Below are 21,425 nucleotides of genomic sequence, written 5' to 3'. Positions count from 1 at the left end.
TCATTTTGCTTGTGTACCTGCAATTGTGCTGAATGCGCATAACAACAACCAAAATTGTCACAAATATAAATGGTTTATGATAAAATATCATATTTGAGAAAATAAAATGTTTCAAAATAAAATAAGTGCTACAATTGAATTTTCAATGTAACAATTAATTGATATTTTTTACTAATACATCTAATAAATGTTTCTTTAGTTTTAAAATCCAATATTAATACATTATCTTTCATCTATTTAATAAGAATAATTTTATAAAATTAACACTTTTCTTAATCTATGTGAAACAACTCTAATAAGAATAATTTTGTAAAATTAACACTTTTCTTGATCTGTAAAACAACTCTCAGGATAAAACTTATTTTAAAACGGAAGAGTAATCTATTACATACAATCTTCTTAGTCCACGGGATTTACTCGGCAAATCTCAACCTTAATTCAAGATTTCAAGTGACATAAATTTCCTTAAGGTTGCTTGTCCAATCATGTCTATCTTAGTATCTTTTTAACTGGAAAGTGCAAGTAGAGAACTATTTTTTGTTTTTGAAGATTACAAGTAAATTCCAACCGGATAATTTATTAATATTGGTGAACCAACCAAAGCTTTTTTATTTTTATTTTTATCAGTAACCAACCAAAGCTATAAAGGAGAAAACTCAATATTGTGAGTAAATAAAAAAAAGGGGGTTATCTTTTAACACTCCTCTGCATACATTATTATTAGTTAAAATTTATTAAAAATATAAATTTGTGAGATATAATACATCGCTCAAATTTTCGGACACATTTTTTTTTATGTGCAAATTTTGTCAGATATATAATGCCGAATGGAAAACATCCTCAATCCAGAGATATATAATGTGAAATGAAATCAGGTACGAGTAAAATATACAAATCACTTGGGCATATGCACATCAAAACATAAATATACAAAAAGACCAATTTCACATAGCAACACATTACTCAGTCTTCTTTTCTAGCTAGACAATAACTCATGACACCTGAAAAAAATGAAAAGATCTAGCTTGTCACTGCATCAATCTTATCAATAACAGCATCCACTCTATCAAGCCATCATTATCTTTTTTTCGCTGTTCTTGCCTCGAAATGGTGATAACAAGGAGAAAGATCTAGAAGCTGCACAAAAATGTTTGCCAAGCCCATATTCAGAAAAAGGAATCTAGATGATTATGTAGCAAAGAAGGTACGGATAAATGAAGAGTTGATTCAAGTGCACTTAAGAAAATTTAGGATGCAGTGAGTGCTTACACTTTTGTTGAGTTGTGCTGGCAGTGGGAGTTTCATCTTGAGATATCAAGTTCTTTAAAGTATGAACTGAAGATGACAAGGACATATGGTCATCAGTTTAAGTGTATATATATATATATATATATATATGTCAAATAAAATTGAATTTGTGAACTTCTTCAGACTAATAACAACAAAGGCAATTACAAAAACGAACAAACGAGTGTATATGAAAAATTCAACAAGATCTAGCTGTTCTAAAGCACAGGTTATATAGTATAGCAAAATACATTTTAGCCAGCCATCAGTTACAAGTAAATCAATGAATGATATAGGCTATTGACAATTTGACATTTTTTAGTTACAGTTATACATGCTCAATATACTCTAAACTCTAATGTACAATTTGCATTTTTAGTGAAACTAAAGTCATTCCTGAATATGAGGATCCAGGTTAGTTAAGGTTCTTGAGAAATCAATTTCATTTCTGAATATTGGGATGCAAGCAACTGAAGTGGACACTCGACACAAGATCATTATGCAGTGAGAGGAAATATGATTTAGGCAGTTATAATTAATCAATTATGTATTAGGAAGTTACTAGGCTATCATTTTTATATTAATTCTGGATTAAGCTGTTATAGTTATGATGTAATAGTTATAATGATATATAACTTGTGTTGCAGTCTTGTAAAAGGGAATTAAGGTGCTCGTTTGTTATTCCATGTGTTTTGAAGGAGGAAACTCCTTGTCAAGGGAAAACCTAGGGTTTGTATTCAAATCTGGCCATTATCACTCAGAATTTAGTGTGTTTATTTTTAGAGTCCAACAGTGTTGAGGTTTGTGCAGGGTTGCCCCCAAACTCATTTAGTATGGTCAGCTTTAACATAATGGGATAGACCTCAGCCCTTGCAATCACAGGTTTGTCCTTCAGAAAATGTGAGAGCTGTGTATTTGGTAGATAATAGTATCAGCATTCAACACTATGATAACTAAACTTGGGGCCCTAGAAGTGGTAGTATAGCATATATCAGAAAGTTTTCCAGGGAAGTAGTAATATCTGGATACTAATTTATTATGCTGATGCCTATGATGAGCATATTACCTTCGTTAGAAGAACTGTTGGTTCCAACCTCATCTGCCTCATCGTCAATGCTTACATTATCTGATTCAGTGTGGCGTTCAGCAGCTGAGCTATGACTCTTTTTCCCAAACTTAAGCAGTCGTCTAAACCCTTTGGATGATGATTCCTTTACCTGGGGCTTCTCAATTGCTTCAGGAATCTTCTCAAGTGTTGAGTTCCCGATGTTAGACACATGTACTTTAACAGTCTCCACACCAATTGCTGCAGTCTCTAAACTTGAGGGGGCTGCTTTACCATACTCACTATTTCTGGTACTAGGATCTTCCATAGAAGAAACTCGAGCATATGGGGCATGATATGTTTCCCCAGCAATACAAAGACTGGATGATTTTGAAGTTTCTTTCTCTATATTATCCATTTTGACCTGATTTTGGATGATATTATATTAAAAAATAGCAGAAGCACTAAGAAGGTATCCCATCCATTGAGAATTTGAAAAAATATATGAAGACATCCAAAATCAAATTAAAATTTCTTGCTCATACAGTTAAAGGTTTAAAATAACACATAATTGCTGAAATTTAAAAATCAGTTATCAGAAAATTACTAATTATCGTAGAATTGAACAGACTTATTTTCCAGACATAATCTATCTTAATTGTATAAATAGAATGTGTGGAAAATAAAAAATTAACACTAGAAAGTACATGGTAGGACCAGATGATGAATCTTGGTGCAGAAGTAAGGATGCTAATCTGTGATGTGAACTATGGGTTGCATGAGTGGAAACATTAACAAACACACTACAAGTATGGTTGCACAAACAACCCTTCCCAGAACCGACATCCAACAATGGTGGGAACCTCATGCAACTAGGCCATCCACACACTGTGGACCAAATTTTGGTACTATAAAGCTATTTCCACAATTTGCAATAAGCACATCGAATTGGAAGTACATCCTTGCGCTTAGTGAAACATAGCTTATAGGAAACATAACATACAAGGCTCAGTTTTCAAGTCTTACATGATACATAACATTGAAGGAATATAGATGGCAGGAAAAGTATCCATATTTACTGTAATTTATTTGAAAGAGAATGTGCTGTCAGCAGCAGAACATTTGTTCTCATAATCATTATAATGTTCATGAAAAATATTTGATGCATTTACAAGAAAGGTATTTAAACTATCATCAAAGCTACTATAAGTTATGAAATACATACCTCGGTAGATATGGGTTGCAGGTGTGATTGGTTCTCTGAGGTTTCTTTATCTGTTATATCCATGCTAAACGGTGAAACAGGAGCACGAATAGCAGCATAATTGGATGTTGTTTCTGTTTTTTCCGTCACTTCATCATTATCATATTGTTTCTTTGGTATATCAAAATTTTCTTCAGAACCATGAATAGGAGGAACATAAGGTTTCTCGCACTCAAGCATCACAACAGTCTTCTCAACTACAGGATTATCATCTCCATCATCATTGGATGAAGTACCAATTTCCTTTTTCTTCGGCATGGTACCTCGTGAATTCATGGAAGACTTGTTATCATTCAACTTATGTGCCTTCTCTTTGACCGCTGTTCTGTTCTGAGGAACGTCACTTGCTTTGGATGTTCTGATTTTCAGTTCTGGGAGGGCTGCTGTCTTGCTTTTATCATGGCTTACAATAGCAGAAATCTTTTTGCTCTCAGGTGCATCAGCTGCTTTAGTCTTTGATATTGTTCCAGTGCCATGTGGTTTAACTGAGGAAGTCTGACGAGTGTTACTCATTTTAGGTTCTGACAATCTTCTAATCCTTGCCATTGATGCCTTAGTATCAGTTGTGCTATCATCCTTCTCTATCTTAGATTCAGGCAACGAAGACACTGATCGACTTAATTTGTTACTATCCAAGTGGCTTCCGGAAATCAATCTGCTGGTTTTTGAGGCTTTCAAAGAATCATTAGATCCAACAGATGCAGTTCTGACGGGGAATCTTTGAAGGGGCGAGGATGCTCCTGGCTCTGAATCACTAAATTTTGACCCTTTACGAGAGTTTGGTGAAAGTTTTGTTGGAAGTTGTTTCTTGGATAGCTGTGATGGCGACTGTGCAGTGATTGAGCTACTCTTGGCAGCAATCCTCTTTTGCCTCTCCATCTTTAAGGCTTCTAGGCGTTTCATCTCTTCCTCTTCCTAATTATTATAATTAGAGGAAATAAACAATGTTGAATAACAGATGAATGTGAAGCATATAAGGTGATAGTCTGATAGATGAGAGCATGAGAAGAGCAAATCTGAATCATATATTTAAAATGGATGATGGACCATTTTAAATATTAACCATTAACGTACGGTTGTATAACTAAGATTTATTTTTCTCATCTCTTATGCTCAGTCTTGCTAGATGTTTGCCTCAGATTAATGGCCCTAACAACATAACCTTCCAATTAATCTAGATGTAAATGTACTAAACTATGTAAAGGTCCTTTATATAGGGTCACTGGTCTTGATTAAATGTTTCACATCCATTTTAAGCTAATTATGAAATAGAAACATGTAAGTGAGAAGGAAGGCTGGGAGCTATGAAATAGAAGTGAGTACCTTCTCTTTCTTCATTTTCTGGAGATCCGCTTTGTAGTTCCGTAAGCTCTCAGCACGTGCTCGTGCTTCATCCAAAGCATTAGGTTTAGAAGTCTTCCCTCTCCTTATCGGCCCACCAGTCTTTCTTTTATCAGAATTATTTGGGGTAAGTTTTGATTTTGCCTCCTTATCCAACCTCTTAGATCCTGGTTTGGTGTCAGTCAATACCTCTTTGTTCTTATTTTGTAAAGTACCACCAGCCTGGGCCTGCATTTCATAGTCTAAAGCAGGGTCATAACTCATTGATGCACTTTCAGCTCCTCGTTCAGGCAACATGCTCAATTCATCTGGCTCATAATTGATACAGTTTATCTCATCTGAAGATCGCTGCACCATTGGGATCTCAGAGTCCATGTCAATAGCATTTCTCTCAACATTTCCTGCATCATTGACTTCCATTGATCTATGCTCCAATATGTAGGAATCATCATTCATATCATGAAACAACTTCCTTTCTAGTTTATTGTTTGAATAACCTAGTGAAGTTTCAACATCTGAGGAAGGGTAAGCATTGCCAAATTGATTTTCTTGCTTGGAAATGATGAAATCATCACGGGCAGCCCTCCTATAACCACCCCTTTTTCCATTTGCTTCTAAAGATTGTACATCATCTCCAGACCAACCATCACCAGACTGTCCTGCACTTGCAGATAACAATAAATCATCATTGGATGTCTTAGGCATGTGAGTCAATCCTTTGCTAATGCTATGCATATCTATAGCAGAACTTCCTTGGACTTCATGCATTTCCCGGTCATTAAAAACTAAAGGATCATTGATTGCAATATGTTTTTTTCTTCTCACGTCATGCACCTTTTCCTGATCAAATTGGTCTTTGTCAATGGCATGTCTATCTTCATCAACATCTCTTAGTAAACAATTTTGGAATGCTTGCCAGTGGCCTCCATCAGCATCCTTCCCATGCTCAGTTTCTTCCATATCAGATGAATCCAATTTCTTCAAAGATTCTTTTCCGGGTTCCCTTCTCTTAGAGGTCTTCACAGATTCCTTATTATCTTCATCAGTTTCTGAGGCAGAATCTGAATATGATCCACTGCCAGAATTTTCTGCCTTTGTTATGTAATTGATGTTCCGAATGACCACCATGCCAGATTTCTGTCTAGCTGATCGCCTATCCTTCTTCCTTTGATCTCCAGTATGCAAGCCTTCCCTCTCCATATCCACTTCATCCTGCGTTTCTGGTTCAGTATTGCTGTGTCTACTATCCATGGAATGCCTTCTGCGCCCGTTATTTTGACCAGCAGTTAGTCTGGGGTCCTCCATAGGAGAATAATTTGGCTGCATAAATGGACTGTTTCCTGGATATGCTGGATAGTAGGGAATGCCTTGCACTGGATATGGTGAAAAGACTGGAACAGAACCTGGGGGAGAATGAACAGGCCAAGGAGGGAACATATGGTGTGGAAATTGACCTTGAATATTATCATGGTTGCCTACAGATGGTTGGCGGTCCATTGGAGGCACATCTGAAAATTTGTAAACAAGAATCTCAAGACATATTTCTAATTAAGGAAAAAGCCAAACATGATACCGTGGATCACCATTTAAAAATCTCAGTAGAGGAATCAAACCTTCATCTTCCCACAAGAAAAGAAAGATATAAATCAGATACCGTGGCTCAACAATTTGAATATGCATATTTGTCTGGTGCCTTTCAAAACTAATAACATGCGTTGCAGTTCATTTTTATCAAGGCAACAACTAACATTGCTTGACACCAAAATCTATATACCACAGTTCTAAAACAGCAATTCTCTTCCCTTCTAGACAAACATCATGCATAAACTTTTTATTTATGTTGTAAATCAACTTCATAAAGAAAAAGAAGCTACTAAAATAAAAACCGTTTTGCAGAATAACCAAATTTCCTATCTTTGATTTTGGTTCATCCCATATCAATTTGTTTGGCTATAGAATTTTCCTTTTACTTTAACCACATTAAATATGGACCAATCCAATAATTTTAATTTCTTTAAAAGTAAATCTGATCATTCAACTTGAACCAACCCAGCTCTAACCAGGTTGGGTTGGGCTGACAGAAAAGTTTTCCTTACTAGCCTGACTTAACCCAGCTAAACTTAATCAGTTCAATTTCATTTTACCCAAAAACTGACCCAACCCAGCTCATGATTATCCCTCATTAAAATCTATCCCATGACTTGAAAATCACCCTTGCTTTCCCACATCAGAAACCAAGAAAATAAAAAAAGGGTGGGGAAAGCAAACACAGATAGAAGGCTAATCAACATAAGCCATTCAGATAGATCAATTTCAGCCAACAGGCCTCTACACTATTTGAAGTAACAGTTTATTATTGTATTAATAAAAAAAAAGGAAAAAAGAAAATTGTGAATAGCAGGTTTGGTTCAAACATGTATATGTTTGTGTATGTGCATGTATGAGTTATTAAAAATGTAAATAAATTAAGTCATGAACAATCCATAAATTCACAATTTCACAATATGCTGGAAATGCTGGGTACCTGAACTTGCTTTCCCATTACTCTCAGAGTCCAATTCAGTATGGGATGCAGAGGCCATACTGGGAAGTATAATGCCAGAAACATTTAACGGAGAAAAGTCAGAGCGATTGGACATCGTTTCAGCAGCTTCAATTTCAAGCCATTGTCCAGTTTCATGTTTTCTTCTCCAAAGATCCCTGAATTTTGTGCATGCATCCCTGACATGTAACAAAAAATAGCATAAGCAAGATTGTCCAGGCCATAGGTTGATGGGTGAGGAACCCAACACTTCACCAACAAATATCCAAGGTCATAATGGTCTATGAAAAAAAAAAATTCTTACTTCATGCGAGATGCACCAAAGCATTCAGCAAATGACATCAAAGGCGGTATATAGTCAATGTCAAAACCAGCAGCAACAGCACGAGCAAATGCCATGCCTTGCTCTTTCTGCAATGCTGACTTACGTGTCTCTAGGACTTTCAGAAGATGAACTCTAATAGAACATGTAGAAGTGAATATGAGTTAACAATCTGTTTCACATAGTACAAAGAAACTCAATAAATAAACTTCATCATATTTATATGCAAGCAGCTCAAACTCAATCCAACTGGGCGTTGATTAAAAATTGATAACAATGTAGAAACAGTTATCCAAAATGCTTAAGCTATCATAAATGCATTAAAAACCATCTCCATTTGTATACCTGTTCAATAATAATAAATAAATAAAATTCATAGTTTTGCAACATGCTGCTTTCAATACTGGTGGATAACTAATTATGCTCAAGAGGGAAGTATCAACTATCAAGTTACAGTCAAGCTTATACAAGATTCACCTAACAGGGATGTTTAAATTAAAAGTAACTTGATCGAATTTTAATTGATTTTTTTGAAGTAACTCCAACGTAATGGCAGCCTTCCATGTTGACATCTCTGTTTTATACACTACAAGCATATTCTAGGAAGAAAATTAGCTGATAGAATTTAAAACATGCAAGGTCTGGAATGGACACTTGATGAATTTTATTATTTAATCATAAACAACTTACTTAAACATTACAATTTTTTACTCTGAGAGATGGTCATAAAAGAGTGAAAATAAAAAGACAGAATTTACTTTGAGCTTCCTTCCAATGTGGTGCTTCCATTTGCTTGAGGTGGCTGTGCATCAGGCTGGCACATAACCATACAGATTGATTATAAAATAATAAAATCAATAATAGGGTATTAATTGTTAAAGACCCTAACCTTGTAAAGTACAATTGCTCTCTCCTCATTAGTATCCTCCCGAGTCTTCCTGCCTGCGCAAAGCAACAAGTTTGGTTAGTTGTAAACAATTATAAAACTTAACAGGGCTTTGAATACATTTATATTAGTTCAGTAGTTAGTTGTACACAGTGACAACTTGCAACAATTGTACTTGGGCTTTCAGAAGTACCTTCAGTGCTTTCAACATGTTTTACTTGATTTTCTTCCACCTGTACAAATACTCGACTAATGAAACAGACTTTTAAGTGTCAGGGAATGAATCATATAGTGTAGTGCTAGATATTTACATACAGTGCTAAAACCTAAAGAACTATTTCCTTGAATTGCAATTGCCTCTTCAATCTGTAAGATTTCTGATTCTGTAGTATACACACGTTCCAAGATCTCAGGAGTGCTCACAAAACGAACAAACCTACAGAAGCAGAGAAAATTAGTCCAGCAGGCTAACTTCAAGTCTCTAACCTTACAGTTACAAGGCCATCATATATATGTTAAATTTCAAAGCATTTTTCACTGCCATTTCCCCAGCACTTTCCTTTGCCTTAGAAAGAGTAAAACAAAAGAGATATACAAGAATTTTGGTCTCAATATAACAGCAACAAGAAGTGGGACTTGACTTTCAAAATGGCAGTAAAGAACCATGCTGAGCACTGGATACAATACAATACAATACTACCAATGATAATTCTCCAAGAAGCATGCGTAAATGGATTCTACTTTCAATCTCTGGAGAACCAAACAATAAACCAAAACAACTAAAAAGTCAAACCTTTCAACAGTTCCCTTGGTAAACCATGAGGTATCAGTGTTACCCTCGGGCGGCTCAAGAACAATTGAATAACCACCCTTGTCCATCTGATTCTGGGCAGCCTTCAAGTGAGAAAGAAAAGGGTTGAGCAAGCCTGAGGCAATCTTCTCCTTCTTTCCATTCACAGTTATAATTAAGTCAAACCTGATTTAAAGAACAACCACATGTCAGGCTATATAAACAACATGTAAATGTTTTCAATGAGCATTCACATAAAAGGATTATCTATCACCTTGTTCTAGTGGGTGTGAGCTGAAACACAGCTGAATCCAACCTTGTTGAAGTGTTCATTGTTTTGTCAAAAATAGCAACCAGAGAAGATGAGACCAATAATCTAGAAACTGGGTTCTCACAAAAAAAAAAAAACAGTTTGCAAATCACAAAGGGTGTAAAAAAAAAAAAATCAATCAGAGACCCAAAACGGGTTCAGTGAAAAAAAGACAAACTTTTCTATATTAAAAAAAACCCTTTTGCTTCAGGACTCAGAAGAAGGAATAAAAATAGAAAGGGAAGTGGTGAATGGAGATTGGAGAGTGTGAAAGAGATAAAGTATCCAAAGATTGTTTCTTTCAATTCTTTGTTGTTCTTCCTCCTTGGATACCTATTCCAACCCCAACCAGGGTGGCCAATTTTCTAACGTGCTGGAAATAAGGGAAACTGTTGAGGGCAAAACGGGAAATTCAGAAAATTGACAGAAACTATTGGATGCGCCGAAGTGTGACAGTGACAGCGTCAGACAGACAGAGCTCTATTTGTAGCAATCTCAGGGCTGACCTGAAATTACCACTCTACCCCTGCCTTTTTTAATTATCCACTCTGCCCTGTTTGGTGAGTGCCAAGTTGGCTACCAGTTTCAACCGTGCCTTCATTATCAAAGATTAATAATCATTTTCCTTAAAAAAAAGTTTCAATTTTAAATTAGAAAGAGAAAAAAAAATTGTTTTTGCAATCTAGATCTTGGTTTATTTATTGGATTTGCTCGGTTAATTTAATTTACCATTTAATAGTAATCAAATCATTCTTTAACCCTTTCAAAAAAAAATCTTTAACTTAAAAAAAACCCAGAATTTTGAATGGACTTAGCAATACTTAGTATCAGCAAGAAATTGCAGATAATCATCCACTTTTTTATAATAATTTTTCATGATGTCTTCTAATTCTTGGTTAAGGACATTACAATTTACAAAGGACATTACAATTATGCATTATCAACACATTTTGAAGCTAATTGAAAAGTCAAAATACCCCACGAGGTGTCAATTGCATTATGAACACTTTTTTCCTAGAGATCTTTTAGAAGAGACGATGAGGAGGAATCTATATTCTTAAGTTATGATGAAGAAACGAACCATCGTGATCACCACCAAACCCCTCAATCATTGAAAATGAAGAGGAATATATTCATGAACAACATATAGCACATTTATTTATTTTTCCATATAATATTTCTATGCTTCTGCCTAGTTGCTTCCCACAGCCTTTTCTAAAGACATAATTATGCTGCCTTTTGCTCATCTGTTTCTTATATATATATATATATACATTTGGTTTTTATATCAAACTGCCTGAAAATTAATATAATATTTAGATACATGGACTACCTCTACCATGAACGTAACGTAAATAATTGACTACGCGTTATATTGTAAAATAACAATGTCTTCGAACCCGACAAACTTGTGCACAAACATATGCATGCTTGTGAGATCTTGTATCTCCACATCACAGGACATGGTAACTCATCAATAAAATTCTAGTCTGTAATTTTTTGGTGTGTATAACTTGTTTATACTACTCTTACCAACAAAGCCATATTATAAATTTAAAAATGTACCACAACTTTTCTATAATATTTAAAAATATTTTTCAGGGATTTAAAAAATAAGCATTCCAAACTTGCTTCCCCTACTTGCTAAACGTGTTTCTCCCAAAAAAAAAATAACAACTTTTCTGAATACTAATTTATTTGATGCGCTCAAGTTTCTAAGAAAAGTAAACAGAAAAAAATATATTTAAATGCAAAAACCAAAAAATTACAACAAAATCACTGTCAAATCTTATTACCCCCGGCTATTGTTAAAAAACAAAGCCATTTCAAGTTTTACATATGAATGGACACTTATTGAATAGAAAATTCAATTATAGTGGAGTATATAAATAAAAATACAACTGTAAACTTGATTTAATCAGTGAGACATGTAGATCGACATTAGTGGATGGCATTACTCCGACATTGGACCAAATTAAGTGTTTGGGTTCGTAATAAGTGGGTGATTAAATGATGGTCGCTCATCTGCCTTTTATATTTGCTGGGTTGGAGGTAGACGTGAAAACTTTAATACATTATTTTATTTTATTTTTAAGAAAAATCTAACTAGTATTCTAAAACATTGAGTAAGAAATTAAAAAAAATTAATTCCTTAAACAATGTTCTAAAAATAAAAGTTAGCAAGTAGTGGTGGTACCTTAATTTCTTCTAAAAAATACTTTTTTTCCTTTAATTATAAGATTTTTTTAATTAATTTACATTTCTTAAGAAAAATATTTAGTTTAGTTAATCAGGTTAAAATTTGTCAATTATTTATATTAAAATTTTAAAATTATCCTTATCTTATTACTGTTTGAATAGAGAAAAATTAAGTAAAGGTATATGAGAAAAAATAATTAATAATCTAAAAATTAAAAAATTTCTTATAAAAAGAAAAAAAAATATAAGTAAGAAAGGAAGTTGTACCTTAATTAGTTTATTATTCCTAGTCCAGTATACTAGTACTGATTTTTAAGGTTGCGGTCAACAGATTGCAACCTCTCATGTGCACGTTTACATTTGTCCCTATCAATATGCATTTGTGAAGGGCCCAATAATCTTATTAGACAATATTGTGTTGGGCGCCGAACTTACGAGTTATGTCTTGTAAGAGTCAAAAGTGTTTTGTGAATCTTTAGAATTGTCCAGGCAGCCTCAAAGCATTTGGTATTTCTTGGAATTTTCTGAAGGATGTATCTTCAAAGATCATCTTGGTTAGTCCAAAATTGGGTTAATCTAATAATGCAGCGCGTAGCTACTGTGAGATATCAATCTATTATCAGTTATCTATATTATAAGTAAGGGTATGAGTATCTACTGATGGCACCTACAAATTATCACTTAAGTGAACAGTAGTTGTTGTTTTGTTCATTTTTATTCTCTTCTATATTTTAAACTTAATTTTAATTTTTTCCTAAAGTTTTTTAAGTTTTTAATTTTAGTCCTTGAATAACATTTTGACCGCAAGAAAATGAACCCGTAAGAAAATTATCTCTACATCATCATTTATTGGTGTTATTTAATGACAAGAAATTTGGGGAGTAACACCAATCAAAATTTTGTTGAGGAATTAAAAGTAAAAACTTAAAAAAATTCAAAAATAAAAAATATAATTAATCCTTTATTTTATATTTGAGACTAATTTTTAATAATAAAAATAAATGAGAAAATTTTAAAGGAATAAAAGTATGTGATTCAATTCCATTTGAGGATTATCCGCTATAGCAATTGATATGGACTACTATTGTATGATATAATTCACATTTCTTTTAGAAAGAACAATAGAAGTTGATATATATGTTTCATTTTCACAATACATGAATGGTAGATACTTAGCATCAAGAAGAAGAGAAAAGTATCACATTTTGTACTTCTCATTCAATAGACAAAACATCTTACAAATTAATATGAAAATTTCTGGAGTCATTATTAATGCTTCCCTTAACATGTTACTCATGCATATGGCCTAGCTTTTCCCTCCTGCCATTACATTCTCTCCCTTTAAAACCAAATTGAATATCGGCGATCTAATTTCTTTTGGGTCACCTTGCTCCCAACATCAGATAGGCATCTAAATTCAATATTTTCACGATTATCTCCTTTTATGGGACTACCACCAATAATCTTTGAGCAAATTTCACTTAGAAGCCCTTTTGGTTTTTCCATGTCTTCATCCTCATCAGAATCAATCAAAATGTTATTCTCTTCACCTGCAAAACGCTTCCAAACATGGTTTTTGGTCACATTAATATTCTTTGGTGGGAGGACTATATTAATATTACCATCATTTGCTATGGAGGTTGGTGAGTGGTGTTTGTTTAGCTGATCATTGGAATCAAATGTGTAAGCAGGGGTACTTGTGGTGGAAAATGAATAGAAAGATGAAGATCCTTGTGACGCTTCAGATGATAAAGACCAAGGTGATGATGATGATGATGATGATGAAGTTGGAGAGTTGAATGAACTTCCAAAGCCTTGTATTTCATTTGTTATTTTGAGAGCCTTCAAACGTGCTTCTATGAGAGCTTCTTCATCCTGTAAAAGCTTGAGTATTTGCTCTGACAGTTTTAGCATTCTTGACCCCCAGTTAAACCTGAAATAAATAATGAAAATCGAAATCATGACTTATAAGAAATTTAAATTATACTGTAAAGAAATATATGAAAATCAACTAGCTCCAATGTTTTCAATTTATTATTTCATGGCAAGGTAATCCAACTACTCATAAACGATAACTATGCAGCATCATTTTCTGCTTTATATTGATGCTCGGACACAACTTGTGCTGGACTTTTCTTGATTAATGAATTTTGACTTTGGCTTTGGAAAAAAAAATCCAACTACACACATAAGAAGAATATAAGCATCAGAACTGTTACCTCTCTTCTCTTCTATGTGGTTAGATTAGTTTGAAATATAAGCATCATTAAATCAATATCAATATTGAAGAATATTAAAATATTTTCCCTACAGACATTTAAAACCTTACATGGCCATTTTTCTACCTAACACCTTGACATTTTTGTAACTCTTCTTGTCTTTCAGTTTCCACCCTAATATGCATTTTCATTATCTCTCAACTTTTAACCTCTGTTGTAAAATAAACTTTTTTAAACAAAAATAAACAAATTATTTTACCATATTGAATGTGATTTACCACAAACTAATGGCTTTTGATTTAAAGTTTACCCTTTTTCATCAATATGAGTAAAAATTCCTAGTTCTTCAATAACTTCTGCATCACATTGAAATTCTGGAGCAAACTCTCGAGGACCATGGGTCAACAAGAATTCCAGAAGAACTAGTGCTTTGTAAGATTGCCTCCATTGATCCCAATCAATGTTATACAACCTGCACTTTAAATGATATAGTACTGGTAAACAACCAAAGGATATAAACTCTAGCTAGAGGAATGGCACATCTATAACTTGAAATATATAATAACGCTAGCTTAAAAATTTAGGCAAATAGGGTGCCAATGAATAAGCATACCTTCTGTGAAGAACATCAACAATCCTCCAATATTCATCTATGTCAAATGATGCCTCGGCAATTCTAGTCATAGTTTTGGCATCAGGGCTGCAATCATCCTTATTTGTTGCTTCCTCAGCCAGCCTAATGACATAGTATTATATGTTAATGCCCCTTAATTAATCCCATAGCTGCCTAGTCTTTCAAAAACCATGAATATGAATTAACCATATAAGAGTTAAATTTATTTAATTACTAGTAATTTGGGTGAGTACAACATATACAATATTATCAATAAATTGTACATTACTTTGTTTATACACATACACGCAAGCACTTACATTTCTGCTTCAGTAACATCAGTAAACGTCATCCTAGCAGATTTGAACTTTTCTTGTAGGAAAGTTGATGTCTGCTTTTTTATTTGTCCTAGGAATAAGCTACCCATTACTACTTAGATCAAACTTTCAAGTGGTAATTGTTTGTGAATATAGTTCTCTTAACAAATGAACTATAGCCTTTTGGTTAATAAAATATCATACTCTCAATGGCGAATAAAAGAGGATAAACCATGGAAGTGAATTAATTGCTGGCTATAAGAACATTAATTCATGGATAGCCTAAATTATAGCTCAGACAATGCAGGAAAAATGCTCATTGGTGAAAGAAAAAAAGAGGAGAGGAAACGAGAAAAAAGAGAATGGGCCAATATTAATAATAGAAAGTTGACCGGATATAGCTAGCCTATGATTCTATGAATTTGCCTATAGCCAAATTTTTTTACATAAAATTGCCTGTACTGAAAACTAGGATCTTCACACAATAACGACCATTAAGATTCACACTTCTGTTGATACTAATTTGCCCTATGATCTATCCTTTTCTTCCCTGTGTTAATCAATCCCTTCCCAAGGTAAAATCATTGAAAACACATTTTTCATGAATAGTTTTTCATTTTGTGTATCATCTAACACCAATATGGTTAAACTTTGACAATAATATGGGGAACAAGTCTGGAGAACAATATCTAGACAAGTATAATGCTCTAAATCTATAGCAGACTCCCTTGTTGGCTTGATCAAAATTCCAAACCTCGTTCACCAAGTCAAACTTCCTTTAAATTTAATCGGAAAAACCACTAATATACAAATCATGCTTCCATTTTTTCCATTACTACACAAAATCATTAAAAAAATTATGTAAGTTCTTAATGCACTCATAATAAACTCATTGGTGTTAAAGGATATATACCAGGTTATAAAATAAGTCTACAATGAAGTATCTAGATAAGTGATACACTTGTGACTCACAACTATTTATTGATAGATATATTATTAAAAAATGGGTTAAATAATCTTTTTTGGTTTTTTATCATATTTGTTTGATTCATTTTGATCTTTATTTTTTTAAAAGTTCTTTTTAGTCATTTATCTTTTTAATCAATTTAAAATAGTCCTTTTGTCAACTTATAATTAACATCTTTAATGAGATAAAAAAAAGATAATAACAGCTGCAAATCGCTGCTACAAACTGTAAGTTTCTTCTTTCACCTCTTCTCCCTCTGCACCCTTCTCCTTCCTCCTCGCTCTGTTGCCTGACGGTGTACCAGTGTAAAAAACCAAACCAGATAAAAAAAAAAAAACAAATGCAGTCATGCAAATGATTTTTTAGGCTCCATTCATAGACTCGCATCACATTGAAATAATGGGGTTTATAAAAAACAGAAATCAAAGTTGATTTCTGTCACCAGGCATTACACGCTATATTCTCTAGCATTACAAGCTAAGGAGATGCAAAATTGAAGTCAGACCCTTGCCCCATAAATAAACTTCGTAAGCACATATTTACTAAGGTTAAACACTTAAGCCTCCAGTGGAATCTATTAAAAAATCATCAAAATTTTCATTTTAAACACCACCAATGCCAGCCATTAACGTCATGATACCAAACACAAAACACAGTTCAATTTTGTGATCAAAGAGCACTTGAATGAAATACAATCACCTTCAAACGATTTTTTTAGGCTCCATTCTATAGATTCACTTGCCAGTGTGGAGGAAGAAGAGGCGGATTGAAAAAAGAAAGGAGAAACCACAGTACGGAGGGAGAAGAGGCAGATTGAAAAAAGAAAGGAGGAAGGATGAGGGAGTAGAAGAAGAAGAAGATTCCAGTTTGTAGCGGTTTTTTCTGCTAATATCTTTATCTCAACTTTAGGTTGATAGAAGGATGATTTTGATTTAATTTAAAAAATAAAAGATAAAAATAAAGGATGAAAATAATTTTTTTAAGAAAATAAAGAATAAAATTAAACTAAAGAAATAAAATAAAAAACCAAAAACGCATTTAGCCTACAAAATTCAAGGGCTAAGTTTTTCCACATACTCGAATGTGATTTTAAATTAATAACAACAGGATTAAATTATAATTTTTCCTAATTTTTAAACTTTATAATTTTGATCCTTCGGTTAATTTTTATACCTCGACTAATATATTATTGCTGTCGACCATCTATTTATATGACTTGACATATTTAAAATAAATTTATTAAAACATAAATATTATTATTGTTACTTTAAGTAAAAAAAAAAAAAAGAAATTGTCCGGACTCCATATCCTTCTTCCCCCTTTCTGTTTTGTTCTTCTCCTACCCCCAAACTTTTTCATTTTATTTTTCCACTATTTCCAAAACCTTAATCTTTTGCATAGATGAACTTGCCACTTAGCCCGGGCCAGATCCACCCCTGATGTCACGCTCTCTTTGTCGGTGTTGCAAATGATACCGAAATTTCTTTAACTTTTCTTTGTTTTTTGAATTAATGTTGACTTAATTAATTAAAATTAAACAATAATCACGTTTTTATTTTAATAAATTCATCTTAAACGTGTAAAGTCATCTGAATAAACAATCAACACCAATAATATAACGATCAACGCATAAAAATTAACAAATGGACCAAAATTGTAGAGTTTAAAAATTAAAAAAAAAATCAAATATTACAATAAAAATTTAAGAAAACTAAATCATAAATTAAAAAAAAACCAAAATTATGATTTAACTAAACCAAAAACTCAACATTTTTACTCTTCATGAATATTTTTTATTTTTTATATCACCGACTTATTTAAGTCAAAATCAAAATTACAAAGTGAGATTTCTTTATTATAATCATATTTTTTTATCAACAAAACTTAAATTCAAAATTTTATTTAAGACGATGAAATTGGATATCACTCATACACACGCTTTGGCTGTCATAATTTAAAATATTAAATAAAAAAGAGCATGCAATATTGTTTACCCCAAAACAATATATAGGATGAATTTTTCTGGCATGCAATTCCAAACACGTCTTGAATGTGCCAAAGAGATCCTAAAGTGTCAATTAACCATTAGATTTGTTTGATTTCAAATCAGTGGTTCAAAATTTTTCTTTTTTCTTTTATTCTCTTGTTCTGTGTCTTTACCAGATTTACCCCTCATTTCTTCCCTCTTCCTGTCTCCGTCGTGCCTACTCCATCCTCAGTCTCCTAACTGTGCATCGGTAACCCTCCATGGATTCATCTTCCTCTTTCTTACCCCATCGGCGCTGTGACCACCGTGTGCCGCCGTGGGACGACGGTGTTTCATTTTTTTCCGATGGCTGGATGAACAGAATTAAGCATCAAAACATAGATAAATCGCAGAAAATTAAACCAAATCTCAACCTCTGAAAAAAAAAACAGAAGCCTTAATCTTCCTTCCCCCTTTCTTTCTCTCATTTCTTTTTCATTTTTCTTTTCTTCCAGACAACACACCACAACAATAACAACAAGAGATCTGGATCTCAAAATGCAACAGAAAGAAAAATCGAAATATCGAAACGCCTCCAGATCTGGATCTTGTGACGATGTTCTGCAGTTGGGTTGGATCTTGGTCGACGACGCATCAAATTTCAGGGCAATCGGGTGCGATTTGTGCAACGACGGACAACGCTGTGAGTGGCACACCAAACTTTGAAGAGAGTGAGGCCACAGCCACCATGGAGAGAAGAGGAGAGAAAAAAGAATAAAGGCTGAATTGTGAAAGAGAAGGAAAAAAGGGGGGGAAAATCAAACGGTAAAAGCTTTCTCTGGCACGTGCAAGACTTGTTTCACTCTTACACGTTAGAATCCGTCAGCAAATTAATATTCACTTAAGAAAAAGGAACATATGAGGTAAACAAAAATTAATAAGACTTAAATATATTTGTTTTTGAGATGTTGTTATTTAAGTGATGATGTGTTTTTTTTAATTATATATATATTTTGTGGTAACATATTATGATTTAATTAACGATAAAAATTTAAAATAAAAGTTTTAATATATTATAAATTTAAAATATATTTAAGTCAATTAATAATTAAAAAACAAAAATTGACATTTTTTCTTCTTCACAATTCTTTGCATCATTATTTAGCATTTGTAAATAATTAATTGGGAACAATAAATTTTAAATTTTGAACTCATCTTTGGTTTAAATCATAAATATCTTGAATTTGGAGATTATTTATGCTTGTGTGTGACCACGTCTCAATTATGATTGTAATTATAATTTAAACCTTGAATAAAAGTTAAAATTAAGATTCATCCAAGAGAAAAGACAAATTGCAAAGAATACTTCATTTATAAAAATAAAAAAAAACACAAATGAACACTTTCTATTCAATAAAAAAGTTTCTCATTCTCTATAACTTTAACATTTTTAAGCCAAAATGAGAATCAATGCAACAACACTTTTAATACATGACTCAACATAAAGATAAATTCATAGCAAAAACTAATAGCTAATATTGCCCATAAAAATAAACTCTTAATCGAAGACACAATTTTACTCTAAGCTAAAAACATACATGATATGGTAGTTTTTATAACCACCAACATCATAAATAACTCACAATAACACTGAATTAAGAAATAATCCTTTAAAGCTCTGATTGAAAACTCAATTGTTGTTGATGGGTTTATCCAGTAGATCGATATATGGCTTAGTTCCATCAATTGGAGAAACCTCCATCTCCATTTGGTGGATTGCTGGTGGAGCAAGCAATTGAGCCATTTCAACATTATTATTGACAAATTGTGTAGCCTGTGGCTCTGGTGGACCTTGAAGTGGTTGTGAAGCAGCAACATTATGCTGGATAGCACAAGGAAATAGGTTTGCTCTATATTGAGGCATGACCATAGGTTGTTGTGGTGGTGCCTGGAAATTCCTGTTGACAAAGTTTCTTGTTTCCTGCATCACCATTGGCCTGGGAAAATTGGGCTGCAAAGGGTTGGGAATCATTTCTCTTTGAGAGTTGGCATGACTTGATGAAAATAGATTTCTAATGGCAGGGTTTTCTAGAGTAAAATGAGACTCAAAATGGGCTTTGAGTGCTTGGTAGCTAGGGAAAACATGGTTGCACAATCTACACCTAAAACCATTTTGGTTGTTCTGGTGAGGGTCTTGTCCAGAGTTGAAAAAACTTGGCTGATTGCTATTGTTAAAAATGTTGTTCATATTCATGGGCATGATTTTTTGAAGAAAATAATTCACAAAAAAGCAAAGCATGAGTACCTCAGGCACTCAAATAGATACATTTATATGAAAAAAAATGTTTAAACACATTAATTGCATAAATGAGCATTTTAAAAATATTGATTACTTTAATAATAATTTAATTAATGTTTTTTAAAATATTTATTACATTTCTAAATAAGAAAAAATAATTGTATAAAAAGTAAATGCTAAGATAAGAAAAATAAATTAAGAAGAAAATAATATTTATCATATTAATTTTTTATTTTTACATTAAGTGCATAAGATAAAAAAAAAGTCAAACATTACTGACATAATAATTTTTTTATAAGGAATGTTTAGAGTAAATCTTGATAAAGTTATTTCTTTCAATAACATTAATTATGTACATACTAAGTTTTATTAATTCAATTGTTAAGTTAAGAATTCTTATTGAGTAGGTCAACCCTATAAGTTTCTATAAAAAAAGTAAACAAAATTTAATTCTTTATTAAATGAATTCAATTAAACATATAAGCATGATCAATATATAAGTAAATATTGTCAATAATATTAGATAACTACGAATGTGAGATTTATTTTAAACTTTACATGTACATTTGTTAAATTAATATCAAAATATTCAATGATTGAATTAATTTAGTTTGATATATATAAAGAGTTATTGAAAGGAATAACTTTAACAAGAATTACTCTCAAAATAAATTATTTTTTCTCATTCTTATTTAATAATAAATTCTTTTTAAACTCAAATATTGCACTGTTTACTCTTTGCCATACGCATGCATGATAAAATCTGTTACTATTCAATTGAAATTACAAACATTTACTTAATACTTTAAATAATTAAAAAAATATTTAATAAGGTGTAAAATAAAGTTAATTAAAGTAATATTATAACTTCTTACCATATTTTGTTGTTAATATTCAATCATTTTACACAGAAATATTAAATGACAAAATAAATATATTATATTTTACTAATATAAAAGCATTTAATATTTCTTCCAATGAATAAAAAAATTAATAAAAAGATAAATATGATAATGTTAAATTATTATTCAATTAATATTTACTATAAACACTATAAG

The 21,425-nt window shown here is 32.4% G+C and overlaps 2 protein-coding genes across 3 annotated transcripts; both read right to left on the bottom strand.

Moving 5' to 3' along the window:
• Positions 1–828: 828 nt before the first annotated feature.
• On the bottom strand, positions 829–10,240 carry LOC100784692 (COP1-interacting protein 7). The gene is made up of 14 exons (XM_014763261.3): positions 9,966–10,240; positions 9,752–9,860; positions 9,481–9,663; positions 9,003–9,123; positions 8,881–8,920; positions 8,691–8,743; positions 8,560–8,615; positions 7,784–7,936; positions 7,462–7,658; positions 4,920–6,445; positions 3,558–4,511; positions 2,354–2,756; positions 1,270–1,335; positions 829–1,137 (listed from the first exon to the last, which is right to left on the bottom strand). The coding sequence occupies exons 2-14, from the start codon at positions 9,808–9,810 to the stop codon at positions 1,067–1,069; spliced, it is 3,882 nt and encodes a 1,293-aa protein (XP_014618747.1). The 5' UTR covers positions 9,811–9,860; positions 9,966–10,240; the 3' UTR covers positions 829–1,066.
• Positions 10,241–13,182: 2,942 nt separating this feature from the next.
• On the bottom strand, positions 13,183–16,983 carry LOC100784165 (epsin-3). 2 transcript variants are annotated; one of them, XM_003535377.5, is made up of 4 exons: positions 15,139–16,983; positions 14,819–14,941; positions 14,516–14,677; positions 13,183–13,919 (listed from the first exon to the last, which is right to left on the bottom strand). In XM_003535377.5, exons 1-4 carry the CDS (start codon positions 15,243–15,245, stop codon positions 13,328–13,330), a joined length of 984 nt encoding a protein of 327 aa, XP_003535425.1. In that variant the 5' UTR covers positions 15,246–16,983; the 3' UTR covers positions 13,183–13,327. The 2 variants fall into 2 exon arrangements, with proteins under 2 accessions (XP_003535425.1, XP_014618746.1); XM_014763260.2 differs by having other exon boundaries at positions 16,802–16,983.
• Between the last annotated feature and the right edge of the window lie 4,442 nt (positions 16,984–21,425).

This window comes from Glycine max, chromosome 10 (assembly GCF_000004515.6).
Source record: "Glycine max cultivar Williams 82 chromosome 10, Glycine_max_v4.0, whole genome shotgun sequence".
NCBI classification, from domain to species: domain Eukaryota; kingdom Viridiplantae; phylum Streptophyta; class Magnoliopsida; order Fabales; family Fabaceae; genus Glycine; species Glycine max.
This window is presented reverse-complemented; position numbering and strand designations above follow the sequence as displayed.

What these genes read in the sequence shown, in the direction of transcription:
- LOC100784165 (XM_003535377.5), bottom strand. Translation starts at nt 15,245, where the DNA reads ATGGGTAGCTTATTCCTAGGACAAATAAAAAAGCAGACATCAACTTTC. An exon ending in GTTGATGTTCTTCACAGAAG is followed by an intron (nt 14,678 to 14,818) that starts GTATGCTTATTC and finishes TTTAAAGTGCAG; the next exon opens with GTTGTATAACATTGATTGGG. An exon ending in ACTCATATTGATGAAAAAGG is followed by an intron (nt 13,920 to 14,515) that starts GTAAACTTTAAA and finishes TATTTATTTCAG; the next exon opens with GTTTAACTGGGGGTCAAGAA.
- LOC100784692 (XM_014763261.3), bottom strand. Translation starts at nt 9,810, where the DNA reads ATGAACACTTCAACAAGGTTGGATTCAGCTGTGTTTCAGCTCACACCC. An exon ending in ACCAAGGGAACTGTTGAAAG is followed by an intron (nt 9,124 to 9,480) that starts GTTTGACTTTTT and finishes CTGCTTCTGTAG; the next exon opens with GTTTGTTCGTTTTGTGAGCA. An exon ending in TAATGGGAAAGCAAGTTCAG is followed by an intron (nt 6,446 to 7,461) that starts GTACCCAGCATT and finishes ACAAATTTTCAG; the next exon opens with ATGTGCCTCCAATGGACCGC.